This window comes from Lates calcarifer, linkage group LG17 (assembly GCF_001640805.2).
Source record: "Lates calcarifer isolate ASB-BC8 linkage group LG17, TLL_Latcal_v3, whole genome shotgun sequence".
In the NCBI taxonomy this organism is placed as follows: domain Eukaryota; kingdom Metazoa; phylum Chordata; class Actinopteri; family Centropomidae; genus Lates; species Lates calcarifer.
Genome location: NC_066849.1, coordinates 12,451,572 through 12,473,792, shown reverse-complemented (window position 1 = coordinate 12,473,792; position 22,221 = coordinate 12,451,572). Strand labels below are relative to the sequence as shown.

The window sequence follows — 22,221 nt, the reverse complement described above, 5'->3', positions numbered from 1 at the left end:
AGAACTGAAGAGCACTGTAAATAACCTGTGTTTTAAAATATTATTGTAACACAAGTTATTTTAAATCAAGCTATGTTTTTGCATTTTAAATGTTTAAGATACTTAAATAAAATAAAGTCATAATGTGATACGTAAAACACTGAAATGGAGTTAGACAATCAGGCCTTTTTTGCATTTAAGTATACATTTTGAGTACACCGCAGGTCTACTTATTAACTGGGTTCAAAGTCTGTCTGCATTGTAGCACTTTTCTCTCTTAACAATACCAAAAAGCATGAAAGCCCTAAAACAAAGAAAAAAGTGGGGGGGAAGGATATACGGAATCATTAAAGCAGTAATTAGCCCATTACGTGGGAAGGGAACAAGCAGACTGCTTTGTGGGTAAATGAGTCAATTGGAGAGGATGCTCAGAGGAGAGACGCTCCAGGCCCGGGAGCACTAAGACATCTGCTGGCCACCGGGCCGTTGGGCCACAACAAAACAACCTGCTGCTAACACACTCTCTGTCTTTCTTTTTCTCCTTCCCTCTCTCTCTCTCTCTCTCTCTCTCTCTCTCTCTCTCTCTCTCTCTCACTCTCTCACTCTCTCTCTCAGTCCCTCCCTCTCTCTCACACACACATGTACGAATGCACACTGATGCATGCTCACCACGCAAACACTCTGCCAGCTTTTCACACTGCCTCTCCAAGCTCGATATAAACAATAGGGCTTTTGTGCTTTCTCTCAATGCATGTTAATGGAGGAATGGGCGTTTTTTTGTCTTTTCTTTTTTGAAACAAAAATCTGTTCAATTAAAATTGGCTCCTGCCCTGGATATAATAAGGCTAATTTGCTAATTAGTACCATTAGTAAACGACAGAGGATCGGAAACGAGCCGGGATCGAGGGCTCAGTGTATTGTGCTTCAGATGATTATGTTTGGTGTCTTGGAGAGAGACCATACAAGCACATTATACATTAAACTTGTGTTACAGCAGGCCCAAGGAGTTAACAATAGACTGGGCTCAATAGAATACTTTGTTACATAGGGAAATAGAAGATGCCTTTTTGCTCTGTTGTCCTTTAAAGACTGAGTTTAAAAAAAAGGGAGACTGTGCACATCAAGCACATTTCTAACTTCTTAAAGTGTTGAGGTTTTAGTGGAGGGCTTGGGAGCAGAGAGCAGGAGCACAGGGACACAGTGAGGAAGTGTCCTGTGGTTGTGAGTTGTGATGAGAAGCGACAGCTCTCCTGCGGAGCCTGTAAATTGGCTTGGCGTATCACAGACACACAGCCACGCTACATCGCTCAGGTGTCACACCAGGGAAGCCGCTCCAGAAGAAAAATACCTTCCAAGCTCTGACTTTGATGGAGAGTAAACAGCACGACCGGCTTAGTGTTATTGAAAGAGAGAGGAAATTGTATAAGCACACATTCTGTCTCCAATTCTGAGACATTCTTGTCGGATCAGATGATGGTGCGTAATATCATACCATCACCTGTTTCTGTCTTGGTTATGTAGTTGAGGTGAAAGGTGACGTGACCCCGAGGAATAAGCCCTAACCAAACATTTTAACTAAAAGGGCTGTTTGTGTCATTAGTGAGCGACAGGGAATGAACGGGTTGGATGCCATATATACAGTATGTCAGCAGTGTACTGTATATATAAAGTTAAGTGATGGCTTGGTGTAGAGCTTACTGACCTGGGCAAAAACATATTTCTTCTTTCATAAGCACTCAGTTTAATTAAGTTGAAACAAGGTTAAAATGCAAATCCTTAAAATTAATGTTGGCATCATTTGTTTAATTTGCCCTTTGTTCATTGGATTTAAGGCATAAATCTCTCTTAAATAACTTCAGGGTTTAATGAAGAGACTTATGCAGTATTTAATACAGTGAATTGTGTCTTGCATCTGGAAAATGTATATAATAGCAGTGTATTTAAAGTGAGTTCAATTTCAACAACTTCAACTGCATGGTTCATTGTATCAAGTGACCATATCATCTAGATTTAGATCTTTAATGGCAGTATGACAAAGAATGCAAATTAAAATAAAGAACATCTTTTTTGTTTGATAAGCATTTACAATACATATATCCAAACACTTTTTTTTTTTTTTTGCCCAGGCCTTGCGGGAAATATTCTGGGATGTGTTGGCACGATGGCAGCATGATGAAATGAGGGGAAATATGTAGTTGTGAACGACAGAACCCCACAGTCTCTTATGAACAGCTCCTCTCTGATCTGGGTGGACCCACACAGAGTGCTCACAGGGCCTGATTTACTGACACCTGCACCAGGTGCAGAGCTCACACCTGTTGTTCTAAAAGGGGACGTATTTGTTGAATGTGAATGTTCACAGGAGAAAAGTTGCATCATTGCTGATATACAGACATTGCTATGACTCATGCTCTCTACATGTAGGCGGTAACATCCCCTGTTTGAACACTGTAAATTGCATTTGGTGCAAATGTTTTCCAAATCAGGCCTGTTGTTTAGAACAGATGTGTTTCCTTGATTAAATGCATTTATTGTCACAATAACCAAGAACAATTGCTATTGAGTTTAAGACTGATGACTCGTATCAGTACTTTTTACCACGCAGACACTAAACCCCTCATATCCTCATATGAAATAGAAATCCTGTTTCTCATTTAATGATATGAACACACTGGTAGTACAGACTGTAGTTTTATGGCATCAAGTTTTTCAAATGTTAATTACACAATCAATCACACCACATTAGACGACATACTTGTTTCATAAAACATGTTATTAAGCATGAACTACTTCTGTTGTAAAATTTTCTAGTGAAAAGATATTACTTGCTTTCCATTATTATGAACTTGGACACATTAACTAGGAGATTCCCAACCTTTTGGACAGATGGACCTTGTGATCCCATTTTATTCTTAATCTCATTTTGTCTGGGGCACCTTGTGTTTCAATTAGTTTCATCATCATGTCTCTGGAATGGAGTTGGGAATAGGAGGAGCTGCTGGTTATGGGAAGAATTCTTAGTTAAAATGTTTCTTTTAATGATCCTCTAAATGTTATTAACCATGGAATCAGAGGCTCATTGAAATTTGTAACAATGCTATAAGTTTATGTTATGGTGATTGGTTTTAATTATTTTAATTTAGTTTCTGATAAATAATGTTTCCTATCACTTTTATAGCCGATCTCTCGAAATACGACATTAGCCCAGTTTTGGCTTCGCCTGCTGTTGCTATGGAGAAGACGCCAGTTAGAGACGCCATTCAAAACTGCAGCAAATTCAGAATGTTTTCTTGCTGCAGTTGTGAACAAAACAAGACGCCATGGTTGCCAAAATGTTTGTTCCAAATTGAATAGCATTATCTTTAGCTTCGGTCCACTGTTAGCGGCACGTATAACAAAATTTCAAGTTTAACTTGCTTACTAAAATGCACAGTAGGAGTCACAGTTAACTACTAACCATGCATTTTTATGTATACAAGACCATTTTATCAAAGAACCAGATTTTTTCAAACAGTTGTTATTGCGCATCTTTTGTATTTATGCTTCATCTGGTTTTATGAAGTTTCATGCCCATTAAAGCCTTAAAAGAGCACCAGCTGCAACTCACTTACCTCGTCTGTAAAGAATGAATGGGATGTACGCTTTAAGAACCAGGTGAACCCCAAATAGCCCCTCTCATTGCACAACTCCATGGTGAATACTGAGCTGATCATATTGACTGTTCAGGGACAACGTACTGTCAAGCAGGAGTGCTTTCAAAATTACTCCACAGAGTAGCCAATCACTTCACATTACTTGGGAATTTTGGTATGGGTCAAATTAATATCAGTGGACCTTATAATGGGTCAGCTGCCAAGGTTGGGAAACTCTGTATTAACAACACCTTCAAAATAATATATCCTGATATAAAGCTCCATGCTGTGACTACACTACCTGAAACCTTTCCCACCCTGTCTTTTCTCTGTCTCACCTCCTCCTTCACGGTTATCTCCCTTTCCCACCCCAGTACTCACCTGAACCTCTGAGCCTGGTGGTGGAGGGGCCCTGGGTATCGGCGATTGGGGGACTGGTAGAGTTGTGACAGAAGGGCTTGGCTGGTCTTCTGGCTGGGGTTGTTGGCGAACTTGACTGTTATGGGCTCGGCAGCACCCGATGGCTTCTGTCCATTCAGGCCCTTGATGGCCTCCTCAGCCTCTATCCTCTTATCAAAGCGAATGAAGCCCACACCTCGGGAGCCACCTGCGGGGCCAGCAGATCACAAACAAACAGAGGCCCCTTTTACTTTACAGGGTTTAAATGGAACATGTACAGTCTATTAATACAGTACGTACTGTATGTTTGGTAATTTGTAATTTTTGTGTTTTCCCAACAACAAACACCGTTTTCCCAAAAGTCTTTATACTTTTTGATATGGCAGGAAGCTCTGAAATCAGACACCTTTAAAATGGATTGATAACCTAGAAATGAAAAGAAACAAAAACTCTGCACAAAAAAGCTGAGGCGATGAAGCAACTTCAAAAAATAATCAATTGTAGGCGATTGCTAAAACTAGAACATTCTCTATCAATCTAAGATATTTTTCTTTCATGAGTTTCCATAAAACAAGTGCTGACAAAAAAGCATGATGATGAATTTCATCATTCCATTCATTTCATCATATTTTATCATTCTTATTTATTCTTTACCTGACTCAATTTTAATTTGACTTCTCTGAGTCCATCCACCCCACCCCCCTCTGAAACCAAACCTAATGTGCTGCATTGAACTCAAGGATTTAAAGTAGGTTTGGAGAGAGAAAGAGGACAGAGCTGAATAATAGTAACGGAAACACACACCAGCCATAGATTGAGCATATCTGTTGTGGCACTGGCCCTGAGTCTGTTTTAAAACTGCACAGTCCATTCTTCCTTCATTCTTGCTCTAGTCACAGTCAGCCATACACACACTCTTCATGCATTGTTCTCTGTGACATTTGAGCCGTTTCCTTGGAGATATTTTTTGACTGCCACCTGAGAGGAACATTTAGAGACGTGCTTCCTGGGAGGTCTTTTATTGGTGTCTGTGAATGCCGTGTGTGTTGCTGACTGTACATATATATGTGTGTGTGTGTGTCTGTGTGCGTGTGTACACGCGTGCACTGTTATCTATTAATGGATGCTGTGCCTTGTTTTAATGAGGCTGCCTAGATGGCCCAGAGGATGCTCGCTCAGTGACAGCGGCACTCTGCCGAAGAGACTATTTACATAACACTGTGTGTGCACACAGGCATGTCTGTGTGACTGAGACTGAATAAAAGAGAAGCAGTGAGAAAGAGGGGAATTTTGTGTTTGAGCATCATTGTGTGCAGTCTCTGTCTCACACATAAAAAGCCCTCCTTATTGTTATTCCACATTTTTGTACATGCCATGCCTCTCCCCATCTCTTTTTTATACTTCCTGTTGGCTCATCTCGTGGCACTTGCTCGCTCTCCTGAATTCTTATTCGGAGAAGCACCTTGACCATCTCACTTCCCCTTTTGTTCTCTTTTTCTCTCCAGGACACATGCACCACAGGGTTATTTACTTTCCAGCCAAGCTGCAGCATAGAAAGACACTCTTTGAAAACCAATGATTCATGAAAAACGTCACATATCTCCTTACAGCTCAAGTATTGGCATACAATGATAAATATTTTTTGCTTGTTTTCCCCAGACAATATAAAATAAAATCTGAGAATTCATTGATTGATATCTGTTATATGAAAAAACTAAAACTGTGGATTTTAAAATGATACACATATCTGGCTGTCATGTCTTGCATTAATTTGCAGCACAAACGCCTCTTTTTTTTTTTTTACCTACTTAGAGAGATAAGTTGCTAATTTGCACTTTCTCTGTAATTTTCTCACCTTTCAAATACTGGAAGCATCTTCCTAGCTGTCAACTTGTTGTACCACGAAGATAAAACTGTTTAAACGTATTTTCTTTCTTTTTCAAAAACAAAATTACTTTGTTGTTTTGCAAAAATTGATAAAAAAAAAAAAACCCAAAACACTGACCCTTGAGTTTTTCTTTTTTTAATGTGTTTAATCAACATGGTTTTGACTTTGCACCAAAGACTCAGAGAAACAACCTTAACTCACTGTCATCACTGACCACACACACACACACACACACACACACACACAAAGCCGTGCACAGACCTGAACCACAGTATTTTCCTTACGCCTGCTGGATGATCTCATTAACTCCTATTCAGTGTAAATTATTCTGTTTTATTCTCTCTCTCTATTTTTTTTTTTTTTTACCTTTCTGGCTCCCTCTCCCCTGACAGGCTTTCACAGTTTCCCCTCCCATACTTCCTCTTGTGCCAGCTCTGTACCTGTACATTTTAATTAGCTTGTCAGAAGCAGAAAAATAACAATTCTAATGGGATCTACACAGTGCAAACAACAACCAATGCTGTTCCTCCGATTTCATTCATTTATTACTGTAGTTGCCATGAATGTGGTATACCTGGGGTAAAATGGCAGTCACAGCTCGGGGAGAGCTGTTTTTAAGCTATAGTCAGTTGCTGCTATTGGTAATGGACATTAAAACTCTCCTCCATGCTTCACCTTGATAGTTGGAAACTGCCCAATTCCACCACAGTCTCCTGCTGTAAAGCACTTAGCAACTCCATGAGCCTTGCTCAAGGGCACCTCAGCGATAGTTAAGGAAGAGGAGGGCATTGCTCATTCACTTCCTCTGCTGAGATGAGAGAGGAGAGGAGGAGAGGAGGAGAGAAGAGAGGACTGTATTTGTCCTTTAATCCTCACACTTGTTTGGCCTTGAGCTGCTCCTAAGCTGGTTCTGGCTGGAGGGCCTCTAGACAAATGCTTGGCATACAGATGAAGGCACGGAACAAACACACACACATCCACACGTGCGCGCACACACAGACTTAAGTGATGACTTCAAGAGGTGCTATTGAGAATGAAGTGTGAAAAGAGGAGTAGAGATGTCCAAGACCATTTGCAATTGTCTGTGACCGATTGCAGAAAGTGTATGTGTGTGCATATACCTGAGAGGTGGTGAGTTTTTATGTGTGCAGATATGTGCGCATCAGCTACTCTTGAGTTTGCACAATAGCATTGTTGGGAAGTGAGACAGGTGAGGTGGCAGTTGACCCCATCAACCATAATCCTGGAAAATGACAAATGTGTGCATGGATGTGAAAGTGTGATCATCTCCTCTTAGCATTTCTTTATCTCTGAACTACTGTAGCGAGGGCAGCAGCCTGTTTAAGATTTCAGACTTAGAATGGGAGTAAGACACTACTGAGGGCACTAACAAGTTCAGGTGGTGAAACAGAACGGATGTTCATACTTGACCTGACTACACACTGTTATATGTTGCCTTACTTTAGTTTTCTTTACAACCCCATAAAAAACATCAATAATTATTCCTTATTATAATTATCAAGCTGCAGGGACAAGCCTCATAATTCTCATAACACACATTACATGTGATGCTGAATCTGTCTTTATATCATGAACTTCACCAGGCATCACATCAGTCAAATACTCGATGAGTGCATTTAGGTTTAATGTGTTCTGAAGTTGTCACTTCAAATCAAATCACTGATAGTTATAAAATGACTGGAAGACAGAAGAGGATTGTATATCATCCTTACTTATGTTTTGTCGGCAAAATTACTTTGTTCAAAGGCTGGAATCCCCTGTTAGTCCATCTCTTACCCTCTGACTTCCCATCTGTTGCACTAGTCTCAAGCCCATTGATTTCTGTTGAAGAATCTCTAAAAATGGCTCACAAATGAGAAGTTTCATTTTTTAAAACTGGCTAAGTACTTTACCCAAAAACAGCTAGGCATTGTTTATTAGCAGCAGGATTCATTTACGGGGTCTATTTTCAGCTGCAGATTAATACACATCAGAAAAACTGGAGAGTGTTTCTGGCAGCAGGACCGTGTATGTGGGATTGAGTCAAACTAAACAACAGTGCCCATGGTCATAATGAAGGATCGTGTCACCCAGTGCAACATTGCAGCTGTCTATGAACACTTGTCAATAGGATCAGATCATCATTGGTTTATCGTTACATATTACTCAGGTATTTTTCCAAGAAAAAAAATACTTGCAGATAAAATTAATAAACCGGTTTTAAATGAAAAATCTGCTACATGAATCAACATAACACTCAAAGTATATTCAGCTGTTTTTTTATTACCACTCTCTCATGCCATATTAACGTCATAAACCTTGAGAAGGGTGTATTTTTCTCCCGTTAAACATTATAACAAAAACAAACTTGCAATCTATGAAGCAAGCTGCCAGTCTAGGGAGTCCAACCTAATGACTGTCCTTTCAACCAGCCCCAGAAGCCTAGGCTACTTATCAACTGCCAGCCAGCCATACAGGCAACATTAGAGCACAATGTACTTACTAAGGTACAGCAATCTGTCTTTCTCACTCTCTCTCTCTCTCTCTCTTCTTCTCCCTCTCCTTTTCTGCTCTCCCTCTCCTCCACAGTAATCAACAGAGGCTTATGTAACTCTCTCTACCTGTGCTTATCTCTCTCTGACACACACCGACAGGCACATTGGCTGCCTTGCTAATAACACGCTACCTCAATCTGGGGAGTGGTGGTGGTGGGGGAACAGAGGGAGAGAGTTTGGGGAGGTGGGAGTAGGTAAGGCAGGAATGAAAAGAAGAAAAGGGAAAGAGTGGGAACAGGGAGTAAGGAAGGAAAGGACAAAAGGAGAGAGGGCGAGAGAAGGGGAGAATGTTAGGAGGTGACAGTAAAAGGATGATGATGAAAGGAAACAGTGCTATTCTTGCTCGCTCCTGCCCAAACAAAGCTGCTCTTTCTCTAAAACCCCACTATCATCTCCCCAAACACTGACTGACTGACAGAGAGAAATGACTGCTCCTCTGAGAGACCAGAGGAGAGAAGAGAGATGAGAAACCTGGCTGCTGGGTAATAAAACACACACACTCCCACCCCTCTCAAACACACGCATACACAGCTTATCCATCTAGTGCACTGTATCCTTGTAAGCCAGGCCCCGTACACTCTTTGGGAAAGACACTGCATCGATGCACGCATGCATAAGTGAAATCTTAAAATGTTTCCAGGTTCCATCTCCCATCGTTTTAGCTTTTTTTATTTTTATTTCCGGAGCTATATTGTGCCAACTGTATGAAATGATTAGACTTTCCTCTCCAAAAAGACTATGGCAGAGGCAGAAAGAAACTCTCTTCCTGCTGTCTTCTAATTAGAGGGAGATTTAAAAAAAAAAAAAAAAAAGGCAATGTCCTTGTTTTAAGTAACATTAGTGTGCCTGGGTACAGATGGCGTTTGAAAAAGCAGCAAGAAGAGAGACGCAGAGACTTTGAAGAGCGGAGGTGCCCTGTGCTTTAGCCTCTGTCAGAGCAGGGTTTCAACCATCTGTCTGGTGTGTGTGCGCACATGTATCAATGTGCGTATCTGTATGTGGCTGCTGGTGCATGTGTGCCGGTTACCACAGAGGTAGTATGCACTCTGAGGATTACAGGGGAAAAAAAAAACAAACTAAAGGCAGAGAGATGGGAGACGATAGCTCGAGTCAAGGCTGCAGTCATGTCTCCTGGAGGGTGCACCTCTCCGCTCGTGTTACCTTGACCGTTCTGTTCTCTAGCGCTGGACAGGCAGAGAACAGGGAGTCGACGCAGTGTCAGTCTGAAGGGGAACATCCATTATTCAAGTCAAGAGAGGAGAGAACATACCAACTGTATAGAGGAAGGGTAAATCCTTTGAGAAAAAAAAGTGTTGTTAAAATTCACAAGTACACCATGCAAACATGAACGGTCTGGATACAAGAAAAAACCAAATCCATTGAGCCACGCAAGTTTGTGAGGAGACTTCTGGAGCCTCCGTTTTTTTCATGCCATTGGAAAGACGAGGACAAGCAGCGCCATAAAGTGGCATCTCCCTGACCTTGAAATGCGTGTTGTTTTAGTATATTTGTACCCAGCCCAGCAGGCATGGCACATAGGTGAACAGAGAGGCAAAAAGAGATGAGAGTTCCATGCAGATGAGACAGCATGGTGAGATGTTGGGAGTTTTGGTGAAAGTTGGCTTTTGACGGTGCACCTGAGAGTAAAGGGCTTGATCTGTTTTCAATACTGCATCACAGATGTAATTTTAATTTTATTTCAACAGTAAGAGCAAACGAAATGCACGATGGAAATGTGTAGCTATGGAATAAGACTGTATAACGTCATTAACCAATTTTAAATTTGACATATCTCCAAACAATAGTAACACTATCAGTGTGATTAGAGAGAATGCCTTTAAAAGCAGCCTGTACTACAAGTTATTTATGCTTATGTCTGAGCTGTTTATATCACTAAAGTCATCTAAAAGTAGCAGAACAAATATTGATGTACAATTTGCAGGTTCTAAATTAAATTAAGTCATATCAGAATGCAGTGCTCTATGCACAGTGATGCATTGTGCATACCATGTTTATATTATGTGCAACCAACACCAAGCTAAAGCAGAATAATGTCACAAATATCTACACATCTGCCCACATGAAACTGGCAAGAAATAACTTTCTGGGGACACTATGAACTCAGTTAACACATTCTGATCACAAATACTGAGACAATGAAAAGTCACGCTCCTTCTCTTGTTCTTGCTTCTGTCATCTCTCCTATCCTCTGTTCACGTTTCCCTCCCTTTGCCTCTCTCCTTCTCCTCGTCTAAAAATACCAGATTACGAGAGACGGCAGCTGCGTACTTTCTGGCTTTCTCTCCTAAGTTATCTGGCAAAAATTGGTGTCTCTCTGTCATAGCTCAAATGAGATTTGGTTAAATTTTACAGGGGTGAGTCACGAAGCAAGTAATCTTCAGACAGTTTTGGGAGCAGTACCATTATTGTTGCATGTAAACATAATCAAAATTTTTATAGCCTCCAACAGAGTCAGTAACTGCACAGCTTCTGTGTTGATCACTGAGTCCCAATAAAAATGTGCAACGTTATGCACTGCCAAACATTACATGACGGGACTTTCAATATCCCCATAAACAACTCAACATTACAAAGCACATCATGAGCTTGCGGCCGCATATTTGTAATGCTGCGTGTTTGTGCAATTCTCAAACAAAGTGTTTTTTTTTCTTGGTGTGGTCTGAGATTTTTTTTTTCTAGACAACAATGTGTCAGTAGATGCTACTAAAATGTCTGAAAAGCTTTCAAACATGGATGTCTCGTGACAGCCAAAATTTCAAGGTAACTAAACCTTAATTTAATGCTATTTTGATCAGGAACAACTCTGCCTATCATACAACTGTAGCTCAGTGCCAGATAATTATTCATTCAGTGTGCAAAATACGCTTGTTATTAGTAACACTGGCAATCACCATCTTGAGTAGTCATGATGGCATGAACAACTTGTTACCATGGGAATCTTTCCCATCGCTACCTTCTATCCCACATGAAGGGAACGTGGCATCAGCCTTCTCACAGCCAAACACACACATACACACACTGAGCAGCAATTTAGTTTCACATCAGAGCCACTGTTTGTTAGAAGCCGAGTCTGTGGATCAATTGTATTTGCAGTCATTGATCAGGTAAGCATTGACCTCTGCTCGCATCCAGGTCCGAGATGAAGAACCAGGAATAGCCAACTATCGATCCAAAGCTGTCTCTGATATTATATCTGTTTCAAATTGAAGCTAGCCCAAACCAGCTGTCAGGGCGTAAGATCACGGCCTGGCCGCCTTTCCCCGAGGTTAGAGAAGAGAGGCAGGAGTGGGAACCCTGCCTGCACTATTTGCACTGATAAAGAGCCAAAATATGCTTATCCATTCAGAAGGAATCAATAGAGGGTGAGGGGGACAGAGGAGGAGATGGACAGATGGAGAGATATCCTTGTCAAGTCGATGTTGTGCTCGCTCTCTGAGTCTCTGGGGCAATTTGGCAATTTTGGTGGATTTTGTTTCAGCTGCCTCTGACTGTGAATGATGCGAACAGTGATGCTTTTAAAGTTCCTTCTTGTCCTTATGAACATAAGAGTGACTGCAGGGTGCATCTTGTTGATGAGGAGGTCATTTAGAGAACAGACTTCATGTTCCCAATTTAGCAGAGCAGGAGCTGGGGATCATCCGCCCATCTGCCAATGGTCACTGGAGAAGATCCGTTACCGCAACAACTTTGTGGAGCATTGCTGTTTCTATGTGTTTCTGTCTGTGCATCACGCCTCTTTGCAGCCTACTGTGTGTCTATGGACAATGTAAGGGTGTGTCCCAAATCAGTACCTCGCTCAGTAGGAAGAGTGAATCACTCAGTGAATTGGATTTCAGGCACTGATTTAATAAATACACGGGACACTGATGAGTCACTGATGACCTGCAACAGGACTCCAAGGCAACAGATGATAATAATCTCACAACAACAACTTATGTCCCTCAAGTCAGAAAAGACTAAAAAATGAAACACTGGTATTAAAAATAAACTACATAAACTGTTTATATAGCTGTAGAAATGAACACATTTCCTTCTCAGGGGATTATTTTCTGAGAAGTGACTGGGACAATATTGCCATTAGGACATCCTCTGGGTGACTCCCTGAGCAGCGCATTACTTACTGAACCAGGAACAGGTTTGACACAGACCGCAAATCAGTCTGTCCCTCTTTCTCTCCCTTTCCCCCATCTCTCCTTTCTTGCTCTGTACTTGCATTTTTGGCAGTCACAGGAGAGTTTTAATTTGCAGCCCATTTCTCTCTTAATAGCAGCAAGTGTGTGGGTGTATGTGTGTGCGTGTCTGTGTGTTGTCTTGCGTGCGTATGCCTGTACAGTAATAGAGAGAAGAAAAAGATGAGTCAATGGTGCCAGCATACTACTCTCAAGGCCCTTCTAAAGTCCTCCATGTTTTTAATCACCAGCAACTCTAACATCTAATTAATCATTAACATTTCTCCTGCTGATCCTTTACCCTCTGGGGACACCTTGCAGAACATCTCTCTCTCACATTATCTTTGTTTCTGTGTGTGTGTGTGTGCATAGAGTATATGTGTGAATCTTTTTGTATTCTAGTTGTAAGGCAGGCAGGTAGGATGGAAATCAGCGTAGTCGACAGTGTTAGCAGGTTCACGGTGTGAAAACACCTACTGCTCTGTGTATATAAGAGCGTGCTGACTGATACAACTTTTCATACTGGTGCACGTAAGCATCTTTTGCCTGCCAGCGATACAACATGTCCACCCTCTAAAAAATTAAGTGCAATAATGATGGTTATAGGGTCAGAAATCAAATAATATTTCCTCTGCCTTAAACTATTCCTTTAACCTTGATAACCTCAGGGAACTGGGAAATGTTCACGTTATCTTCTGTGACATACAACAGGTGGTCAACAGCAGATTTTACATTAGATGAAAGGTTGGAAAGAAGCTGAAGTTGGTGTTTTATTGAATTTAGTTTTGAAACTCAAAAAAATAAACAGTGCAGGAGAAAGGAAAAGGGCATTCCTAAAACTGATCAAACTAATGCTGCTCATCTCTACGTGGTTTGCCAAATGTGATCTATTAATGTTTTGAAATACACCATACTAGTGTTTTTTACATATAGAATAATTAGCATTAGTTGTCCCACAACACCGTTTAGTTGCCATCAGTGTAATGATTCTCCCTTGCTTTCTCTCTCTTGTTGTTAGACAAAATAATAGACAAATAAGGCAAAGAAACACACACCTTGGAAGCCAGCAGTTGGGTGTGTAACATGCACTGCAATATTGATGATTTTTTTTTTTCAACTGGAAACAAATGTCAGTGGATCTAATGCCATTTAAGAGAGAAATATGTGAATATTAAACCTTTCAGTGTCAGCTTTATATCACAGGATGTGAAAGGAACGATTATGTGAAACTCAATTTATTTTCTCAATTGAGCATTTTCCCTTTGATCTGAGAGTTTGTATTATTCTCACTGGTGGAAATGAACTGCTGCAGCACTTTATCGGAACATGCTCGTGAGAACACTCCACTTTAAAACTGACCGTCCCACCAGCCGAGAATGAGCACAATGAATTATTCAGTCTCTTGTGAACGCAACCTATACTGAATGCATCAAAGCTATCAAGCCATCCTGTGACCACTACTGCATTTATTGTGTGTGTGTGTGTGTGTGTGGCCTAAGCTGAGAAGCTAAAACAGATGTGCATGTGGCTAAGGTCTGTGTTGCATGGCTGCGTTGTTTTACTGGGAGTCCCCCGGGTCTCCCTATAGTAGCATGGTGGTATGACAGGTCTGTTAGATAAAACAAAGAAGCAGGAGATGTGCCCACTTCATCTAAATGTGTGTTGATGAGGGTAGAAATGTCCCTATCTGTTTTTTTCCCCACACCTTCCCTTCTGCTGCCCCCCTCCCTAGCTCTCCCCTCACTTCCTCCCTCTCCTCATTTCCTCTCCTTCCCATGTCTCTGCTCATCTATGCCCTCTGTTACCTGCTTTTCTTTCCATTTTCTCTGCTTCCTCCCTCCCTGTCTGCACCCCACCCCCCAGTCTCCTTTTCTCCTCTCCTTTGTTTTCCTTTCCTCTGCTTTCCCCTCTTTTCTCACCCTCTCCCCTCCTCTGCTCAGTGTGTACAGACAGGCATGCACTTCACTGCCAGCAGTGATTTATTCTGCTTAGGCAAATGAGTGTGGTTTACAGCATGCTGCTCCCTTTCTGCTTCATCAGTACACATTGCACATAACACTGGAGCAGGTTTCAGCCTGTAGGCACACACACAACCCCTGAAATGGATCTAAGAGACACGCTGGAGGGGTTCTTCTGAAATACAATGGGCTGATGTGATTCATTCCTGTGTTTTGGATGTAGTGGAATGTGTAATTGAGCATGTATATAACGCAGCTTGTGCCCCTCATATAATCATTGTTTTTACAATGGTGGCATCAGCTGGGGCCCTGGTCAGAAATATTGCCTAATGTGGTCACTCACTCACTTGGTAGATGATAGGGCTGGTTGACATGATCATATCATCACATTATAATCTAACTGTAACTCAATTAATGATAAGTTCTGTCACTGCATATTTTTTTTACTTCATTGTTTTCATTTCCGCTGACCATGGTCGACCACGATTCTCTCTCCTTCCTGTTCTTTTCTCCTTTCGTTCAGCTAATACTTTTCTTCATTGTATTGCTATGTATTGACACACACACAGCAAATGTTTTCAGTATGTCATTTTCTTGTCCATAATTGGAATTCTTTTCATACTAAGTTAGTAATTTACTGACACTACTTTTATGCAAATGTGAAGGAAAGTAGGTGTGACTTACACATGCTTCTGTAATAAAATGGAGACCTCCTTATAATTTTAGTTTTAGATTTCTCGAAATACTTTAAAAAATGTGTCAAGTGGTTTCATTTATATTCCTGAAAAGCACTTGCTCAGTCATAAGAGGCACAAACTGGTCTAATATTACTCACATGACCACGCAACACACAGAATCGGGACACACTATGTATCAGAGTATACATACAGTATGTGTGTGTGGCTTCAGTGTCTGACCAGTCGTGTCAGAGTGTAAAGAGAGAGGAGGTGCTGCCCCATGGATACCTGTGACCTGGTCGACGAGGATGCGGGAAGTGATGATGCGTCCATACTGGGAGAAGAGCTGCTCCAGCTCCTTCTGGGTCATAGTCTTGGGCAGACCGCTCACATACAGGTTGGCGTCGCGGATGGAGGCTGAGCTGGGCCGCGCATATGACACCTGTGGAAAATGAAACAGAGTCTTAGAGCTTGTATGAATAAATTAGGGCTCCTGTAGTTTATTACCCATTGAAATCCCGGGGGGGTAGAGCTGAAATCTAAACAAGGTTTTAGTGTAGGAGGAACAAGGATTTTATGTGTTTGTGTGTTTTGGACAGGCAAGGGTGTGGGTCATTGGATCCACAGGGAGGAAAATGTGACTGTATTTTGTTAGTACACCTTGCCTCGGGGATTATTGTTGTCAGGAAAAGATTTAGCTGCTTGGAACACTGGAGAGATAAGACTTGAGTCGTTTGCTGGAGGAGGCAGAGGAAACTTTGTTCCCTTGAGTAGAAACCACAGGTGTTTTACTTTGAAAGGACAGCTTCAGGTAGCCAGAGGGACAGGATTAATAGCATTAGGACTTTGTCCAAAAAGTCTTTTCATCCACCCTATTTATTTCAAGTGCTTCTCTGAATTGAATATGAATGAATTACAAAAGTGAGAGTTAATGTTGTGTTTTCAGTAGGTAAATGAATTACCATCTTAGAAATGAGCCTAACAGTAAGTAACCAAAAACCTTTAGGCTTTTCACCAGGCACCATTTGGCCTTGTGATCTAAAGAGTGGATTTCACAGTTTTGTTTTATAAAGCCAGTTTTCAATATGTGTAAAATTTAAAACATATTTCAGAGAATCTGCTATGAGAGTAAACTGTTTGTGACTGTAACCTCTCAGACAATCCTTACAAACAATGTGCTGCAAAAACACACGCAAATATACACATATTCACAAGCACAAGTGCGTGCGCACACACACACACAGAATCCATTACATTCTTGCCCTTGCAACACTCTCCTAGACAGCAATCTCACAGAGGGAATAAAAAGACCCCCTCATGTTCCCACTAACCCGCACAATTACACTCAGTTCCTCACAGTCACGCTGATCTAGTCGCTGATCCTCCTCCTCATTTCCACATACATAAAGAAACACAAGCACATGTCCATAAACATGCAAATACACACACACACAGCTATTTTTCAGTCATTCATATTCTCCTACCTAGAATATATTGTGTGTGAATGTCACCTCTAATGGTGCAAAATGTCGGGAACTGAATAGCTGGTTATACTGTGCTGTGCAGCTCCCAGCAGCAGCTCTGCTACCAGTGAACTTTCACTTGTCAAACGTTGTCGCCAACATCTTTATGTGTAGACCCGATTTTTACTCCAGCGAAAGTTGCGTAAATCCCATTACTACTCCTGCTGACTGGAGCAGCTTTCCCCTTGCAGTACTTTCATTACCTTTGACACGTGGAGACATAAGTCATCAAATAAGGTTAAAGTCAGGCAAATATGGTGGATATGCAGTCATATCCTTGAGCAACAGCATGGAAATCCTGCTGAACTCTAACGGTGGGAGAATGGGATTGGGAACAGCTGGCTTTCCTCGTGTCTCACTTTTCTTTTACACATCTTCCTCTTTGGCCTCTCTGCTCAGCAGCTCCTCTGTCTTCCTCTTCCTCTCCATATCTCTCTCCTTTTTGCCGCCTGGATCGTTTCCTTCTGCTTCTCGCTCTCCTTCCTGCGTGCTGCCTCACTAAACCTTTCTCCCTCTTCCAGATTCTGCCTCTTTTTTCCCTTCCTCTTTTCTTCTCTGTGCAGCTCTCCCTCATTTTCTCTCCTTGTCAGCCAACTCCAGATGTCTAATCCATCAACACCTCTTCAAGCTGTGAGCGGTATTGTGTACAAGTGTGGTGTGGTGCATGTGCGAAACAGGAGTGTGTGTGTGTGTTTGTGTGTGTGCAGAAAAGTTAGAGAAACTGCAAGTGTGAAGATTAAAGTGTTCACAAGCACACACTGTATAAATGTGTTTGAGATTATGTGCATGCGTGTCACTGCGAGCTCCTCTCACCTTTGGCATGCTGCTTCCCCTCACACCTCAGTAGGAAAGCAGCATCGCAGACATCGCTGACAAAAATCTGAGGTGTCATGGTGGAGGAAACCACAGCAGCGAAACCAACTCAGAGACACTACACAGAGACACATCGCCCGAGAGCATGTGAATCTTTGGGCCAAGCGTTTCCTCACAAGTGTAGTGGCAGAGAGTGGGAAGGGTGTGACATGAAAGAGCGACAAACTTAATTTTAGAATTACCGTGCTGCCTTTTAATTTACCTTGTTACCTTTAGGGTATTTCAGTCTGTTGTGGAGAGAGAAAGCAAGGAAAGAGGGTAGTGGGAGGGAGGAAATGAAGTGTGAAAGAGCGATAGTGCCAGACAGAGATGCAGAGTTGTCTTCTGTCATTACAGAGACAGCCTTTATCTCAGGAACAACTTAAGGCAACCTCTTGTGTCATATGAGAGTGTGAGAGTGAAAATCTGTGAACTCAGACTGCCGGAAATGGCCATATGAGGACACTGACATGCCTCACTTTCTAAAAGACTCACATAGCTAATTAATATTCCAATATTTATCCTAGGATTACACAGAAAAAGCTAAGTCTGAAAAACAAAAAGTGAATGTATTTGTGAAGAAATAATAATGACCTTTAGTGAAGTGATCATGTAAAATACTAAACACTAAATCAGCTGTTTGGATTCTGTACAGAACTTGTAAATTTAATGAATGAAGAGCGGTGCCGATGCATAAGCACTCACATGCCAAGCACAACCAGTCTCTATCCCTACCTGTTGGTGAGAGCTCTGCTTTGATCAAACTGTAGGTCACAATGACTGAATCACATTATTTACATGTATATTACACACATGCAAATACAGACACTGATCCACCCACCATTAACACCTCACACCACCATGAATCCCAACAGAAAAGTACACACATATGCATACTAATACAGACAATGCAGAAAACACACCCACTTTTTTCTATTGCATTCATTAGACCAAAGCCAGGATGCCGTGCTGAACCAAGGCCATGCTAGAAAGCATACGCTCTCTAGGGAATTCTCAGCGAGATTCCTCATTTACAACTACAGGCTAATCCTGCCCTATTAGATTAGATTAGATCAGATTAGATTAGATAACAGAAAACGAGAATCCAAGGATCACCACAGAGCAACAGATTACTGCCCAGCTTTAAAAACAGCAACATGTGAGCAGGCGCAGTGCAGTGGGGGGAGATAGCAGAGGATACGTGGGGGGAGGGGGGGATTAGAGCTGTGAAATGATTGATATGTTGAAACATCTGCAAAAACTGCTGCTTGTAACATTTAATTTTTAGTCTACAAAACATATTTGGAGGAGGAGGGACAGCGCAGCGTTGGCATTGAGTTATCTGTCTTACCTCTGTGACAGCCACCACCAAGCCTGCACATTAGTCATGCTATTAAAATGCAATAACAGACCCCTCAATTATTTTGGAAAACATGCGATGATTGACGTGTTTCTTCTCTTTCACTCAGAGGTATCTATATAATTTCACCTTTACATTTTTGACATTTAGAAAGCAATTAGCGTATCAGCCATAGTCACAAGCTTTAAAATGTGTCTCTTTGATTTAGATGGTCTTTTTTTATTTCTGAGGCTCACGCACGTTAATCCCATCTTGCCCTCCAGCTCATTCGCTAACAGCCTCACTATCTAAAAAGGCCTCTGTAAAAGAAGAAAGCAGCCTTATAATTTAAATTTACCATGACCTCCACAACTTTACAAAACACATTGTAATTTTATGATCAATTATCTGGCAATTAACTTTCACATTTTGCTGTGATTACGTTCTCATTTTCAGTTATTTATTTAAAACTAACTTAAATGTGTATGTAATGAAACTGATCATGGTGTGTTATAATTAGACTTGTTTAGTTGTACGTGGTGTCAGTTACCTTGATCGTTTTGGTCTGAAGTCTGAGTCCATTTAACGTGTTGATGGCTTTCTCCGCGTCCTTTGGATCGATGTAGTTGACAAAGCCGTAGCCCAGGCTCTGTCCTGAAATGCCAGAAAGAGGAAAAGAAAAGCTTTTAAAACGTTATTTCCACTTGATTACTTTGTTTCTGACAACAAGAAAGCATTGTAATTTATACTCATTATCCACATCTTAAGATTTGTGGGGAGACAGAGACCCCTCGTTATTAGAAGAGGAGGATAAACACTTTGACGGTTTACATCTGGAAAGTGGTACCATATTTCCCAATAACAAATAACCCTACTTTCTCTTCTATTCTTGCAATCTCATTCCATGTTTCTGAAATTGTTGTCATAGACTGAGGGGAAAGAGCTAAAGTTACATTTAGACTGATCAGTAATATGGTAGTGTGATCGGTTGACCAGGTTTTCATTCCCTGGTACCTTGTCCCCTCCTAAAACTACAAAATAAAGCCCATCCTCATGGTCCCATCTGTACACACAGCTCCTTGGATATCATACACATTTCCCTTGAAAATCCTTTACAACATCTCTTCATCACTACTGACAAGATCATAGTGACTCCTGCCCCGAGTGTCAAGAGTCTTGGTGTGACTTTTGTCAACCAAGTGTCATGAGAAGCCTGCTCTGTTGCCACAATCCTGCAGAACTGCAGTCCCTTTAAGGGACTATTTTCACTACTCCATTCATTGAATGCTTACAAAGATAAGCAAATTATCATTCAAGAGAAAATCCTGGTTAAATAATGTTAAACAAAATCTCCAAGTCAACAGGTTAAAAGAATATATCATAATTGTATTGAGCAGGGAATGTCTTCTCTTTACTCGCTGCTTGTTATATTAGTGAGCTTGGAGCTTGAGGGAATTTAATTCTACTGATGCATTTATTTTAAGTTGCGATAGAAGTGTCGATGCCAAAAATACCAAAAATATAAAGTTGTAAATTAAACTCAAATTCTCTCTGAATTATGAGAGTGAAACTCAACCGAGCCCCAGCAAATAAAGTATCACAGTAAGTACAAACAACATATTTGTTACTGTCTTTGCAGCTGTGCAGAAAGAGAGAAAAAAAAATGCCACCCCCATTTCCCTCTAAGCTCAAAGTGTCTTAGATAGCAGACTCCCTTTGAGTGTGAAGCAGGCCTGACATCTCCCAGTGTTTCCCCGACAGATCAAGCCTTTCAACAGGCGTAGGACTTTAAGCGGATGCCTCCAGCCATCAGGGCCTTCAGTCGGCTAGTTTTCAACAAACAGCCCCTATCCACTGACACCACACACAAGCACAAAGAATCCCAGTCAGTTTAAGAGGAGCGGCGTGTACATATTCACACTAATGGGAACAGACAGCGGTTAGTCAGAAACAAAGTGAATCACAAAATATGGAGCATGGCTGTTTCACAAAATAAATACATTTGGGCTATGGGTATCACAGCGCAGAACAGCTCAGCAACGGGCTGCGGAAGGGCCAGGAGGGACTTGTAGTCCTAACATCAAACAGCTGATGATTTTCTCTTCTTCTTTCCTCTCCTCCCTCTTCTCCTCTGGATTAACTGTGGATTATCAGACGTTCTCTATTGTTAATTAAAAACCTGCCATCCTGGAGAGACTACTGCTATTTATAACTAGCTCTCCTCTCTTCCCTCTCCCTCCTCCTCTCTGACTCTCAGCTGACATCAGGTGTTAACTTTGGCAGTTAAAACAATTTTCGCAGCTTCTCTTCTTTATTAAATGGTGTGCTCAGAAAAGAGAGACCATGTATAATGAGGAGAAAGAGAACATGTGGCAAAAGTCATTAAATGAACATGCTGGAATAAAACATGCATGTCACTTGCTTGCCAATACACTGAGATGGGCCTTAACTGGCATTCTAAATTACCCCCAGTACAGTATAAAGATAAATTTAGTACCTTAACCCAACTAAATATATTAAATAGTAAAAAGTTCCAGAGGTAACTGTTCATAGGAGCGTGTATTCAATTTACACTGACAGGTTAAATTCTAGGTGGGTGCAACAGCCGAGAGCCCGCCGCCTGTAACGCTCCTCTCCGACGTTCACCGTCTCTCCCACCTTTGCCTCCCACTTTCCCATCACCTTTCCTCACCCCTCACCCTCATCTTCAACAAGAAATGTGAGGTTCGACAAGAGCGGCTACCAGAGGGTTAGTTGAAAATGAAGAGTGCTGGCGAAGAGCACTCATGCAGGGCAATCGAAATGGGCTGGCTGGTGCTTAATGGTACCGAGACACTTAACACTCATGGAGCCATCCAGGCAGCCAAACGGGGCCAAACTGGCAGCCATGGACGCTACTGCTGTAAGGGGAGGAGGGAAGGGGCAGCCTCAGTGATGGAAGTGTCTATACATGTGTGTGGGCGTGTACAAGTGAGTTTGCAAGTGTGGGCATGGACACATGTGAGTCAGCGGTGGATTATAGTCTTACAACAGATGTAATACTGTATTTACTTTGATTACAGCCCTGATGAATGGGGTATTCAGCAGCTGCTATAGGTAAATGATGTCTGTGTGTGCACTTTCATCGCCCGTGTATGTTGTATGCATGGGGAGCTTAAGCTGGTATTGGCATATTTGCCCGACCCCACTACCGTCTTCACTCCCTCTTTTGGCGAGGCTGAGGGCCTCC

The 22,221-nt window shown here is 41.6% G+C and overlaps 1 protein-coding gene across 6 annotated transcripts in view; it reads right to left on the bottom strand.

Moving 5' to 3' along the window:
- The window catches only part of elavl4 (ELAV like neuron-specific RNA binding protein 4), a 75,654-nt gene that overhangs the window by 9,524 nt on the left and 43,909 nt on the right, over positions 1-22,221 (bottom strand). For all 6 annotated transcript variants that reach the window (XM_018673349.2, XM_018673351.2, XM_051077306.1 and 3 more), the window contains 3 exons: positions 19,543-19,646; positions 15,567-15,720; positions 3,993-4,218 (listed from right to left, as the gene is read on the bottom strand). In XM_018673349.2, the coding sequence (XP_018528865.1) occupies positions 3,993-4,218; positions 15,567-15,720; positions 19,543-19,646 (484 nt within the window). The remainder of the gene's footprint in view (positions 1-3,992; positions 4,219-15,566; positions 15,721-19,542; positions 19,647-22,221) is intronic.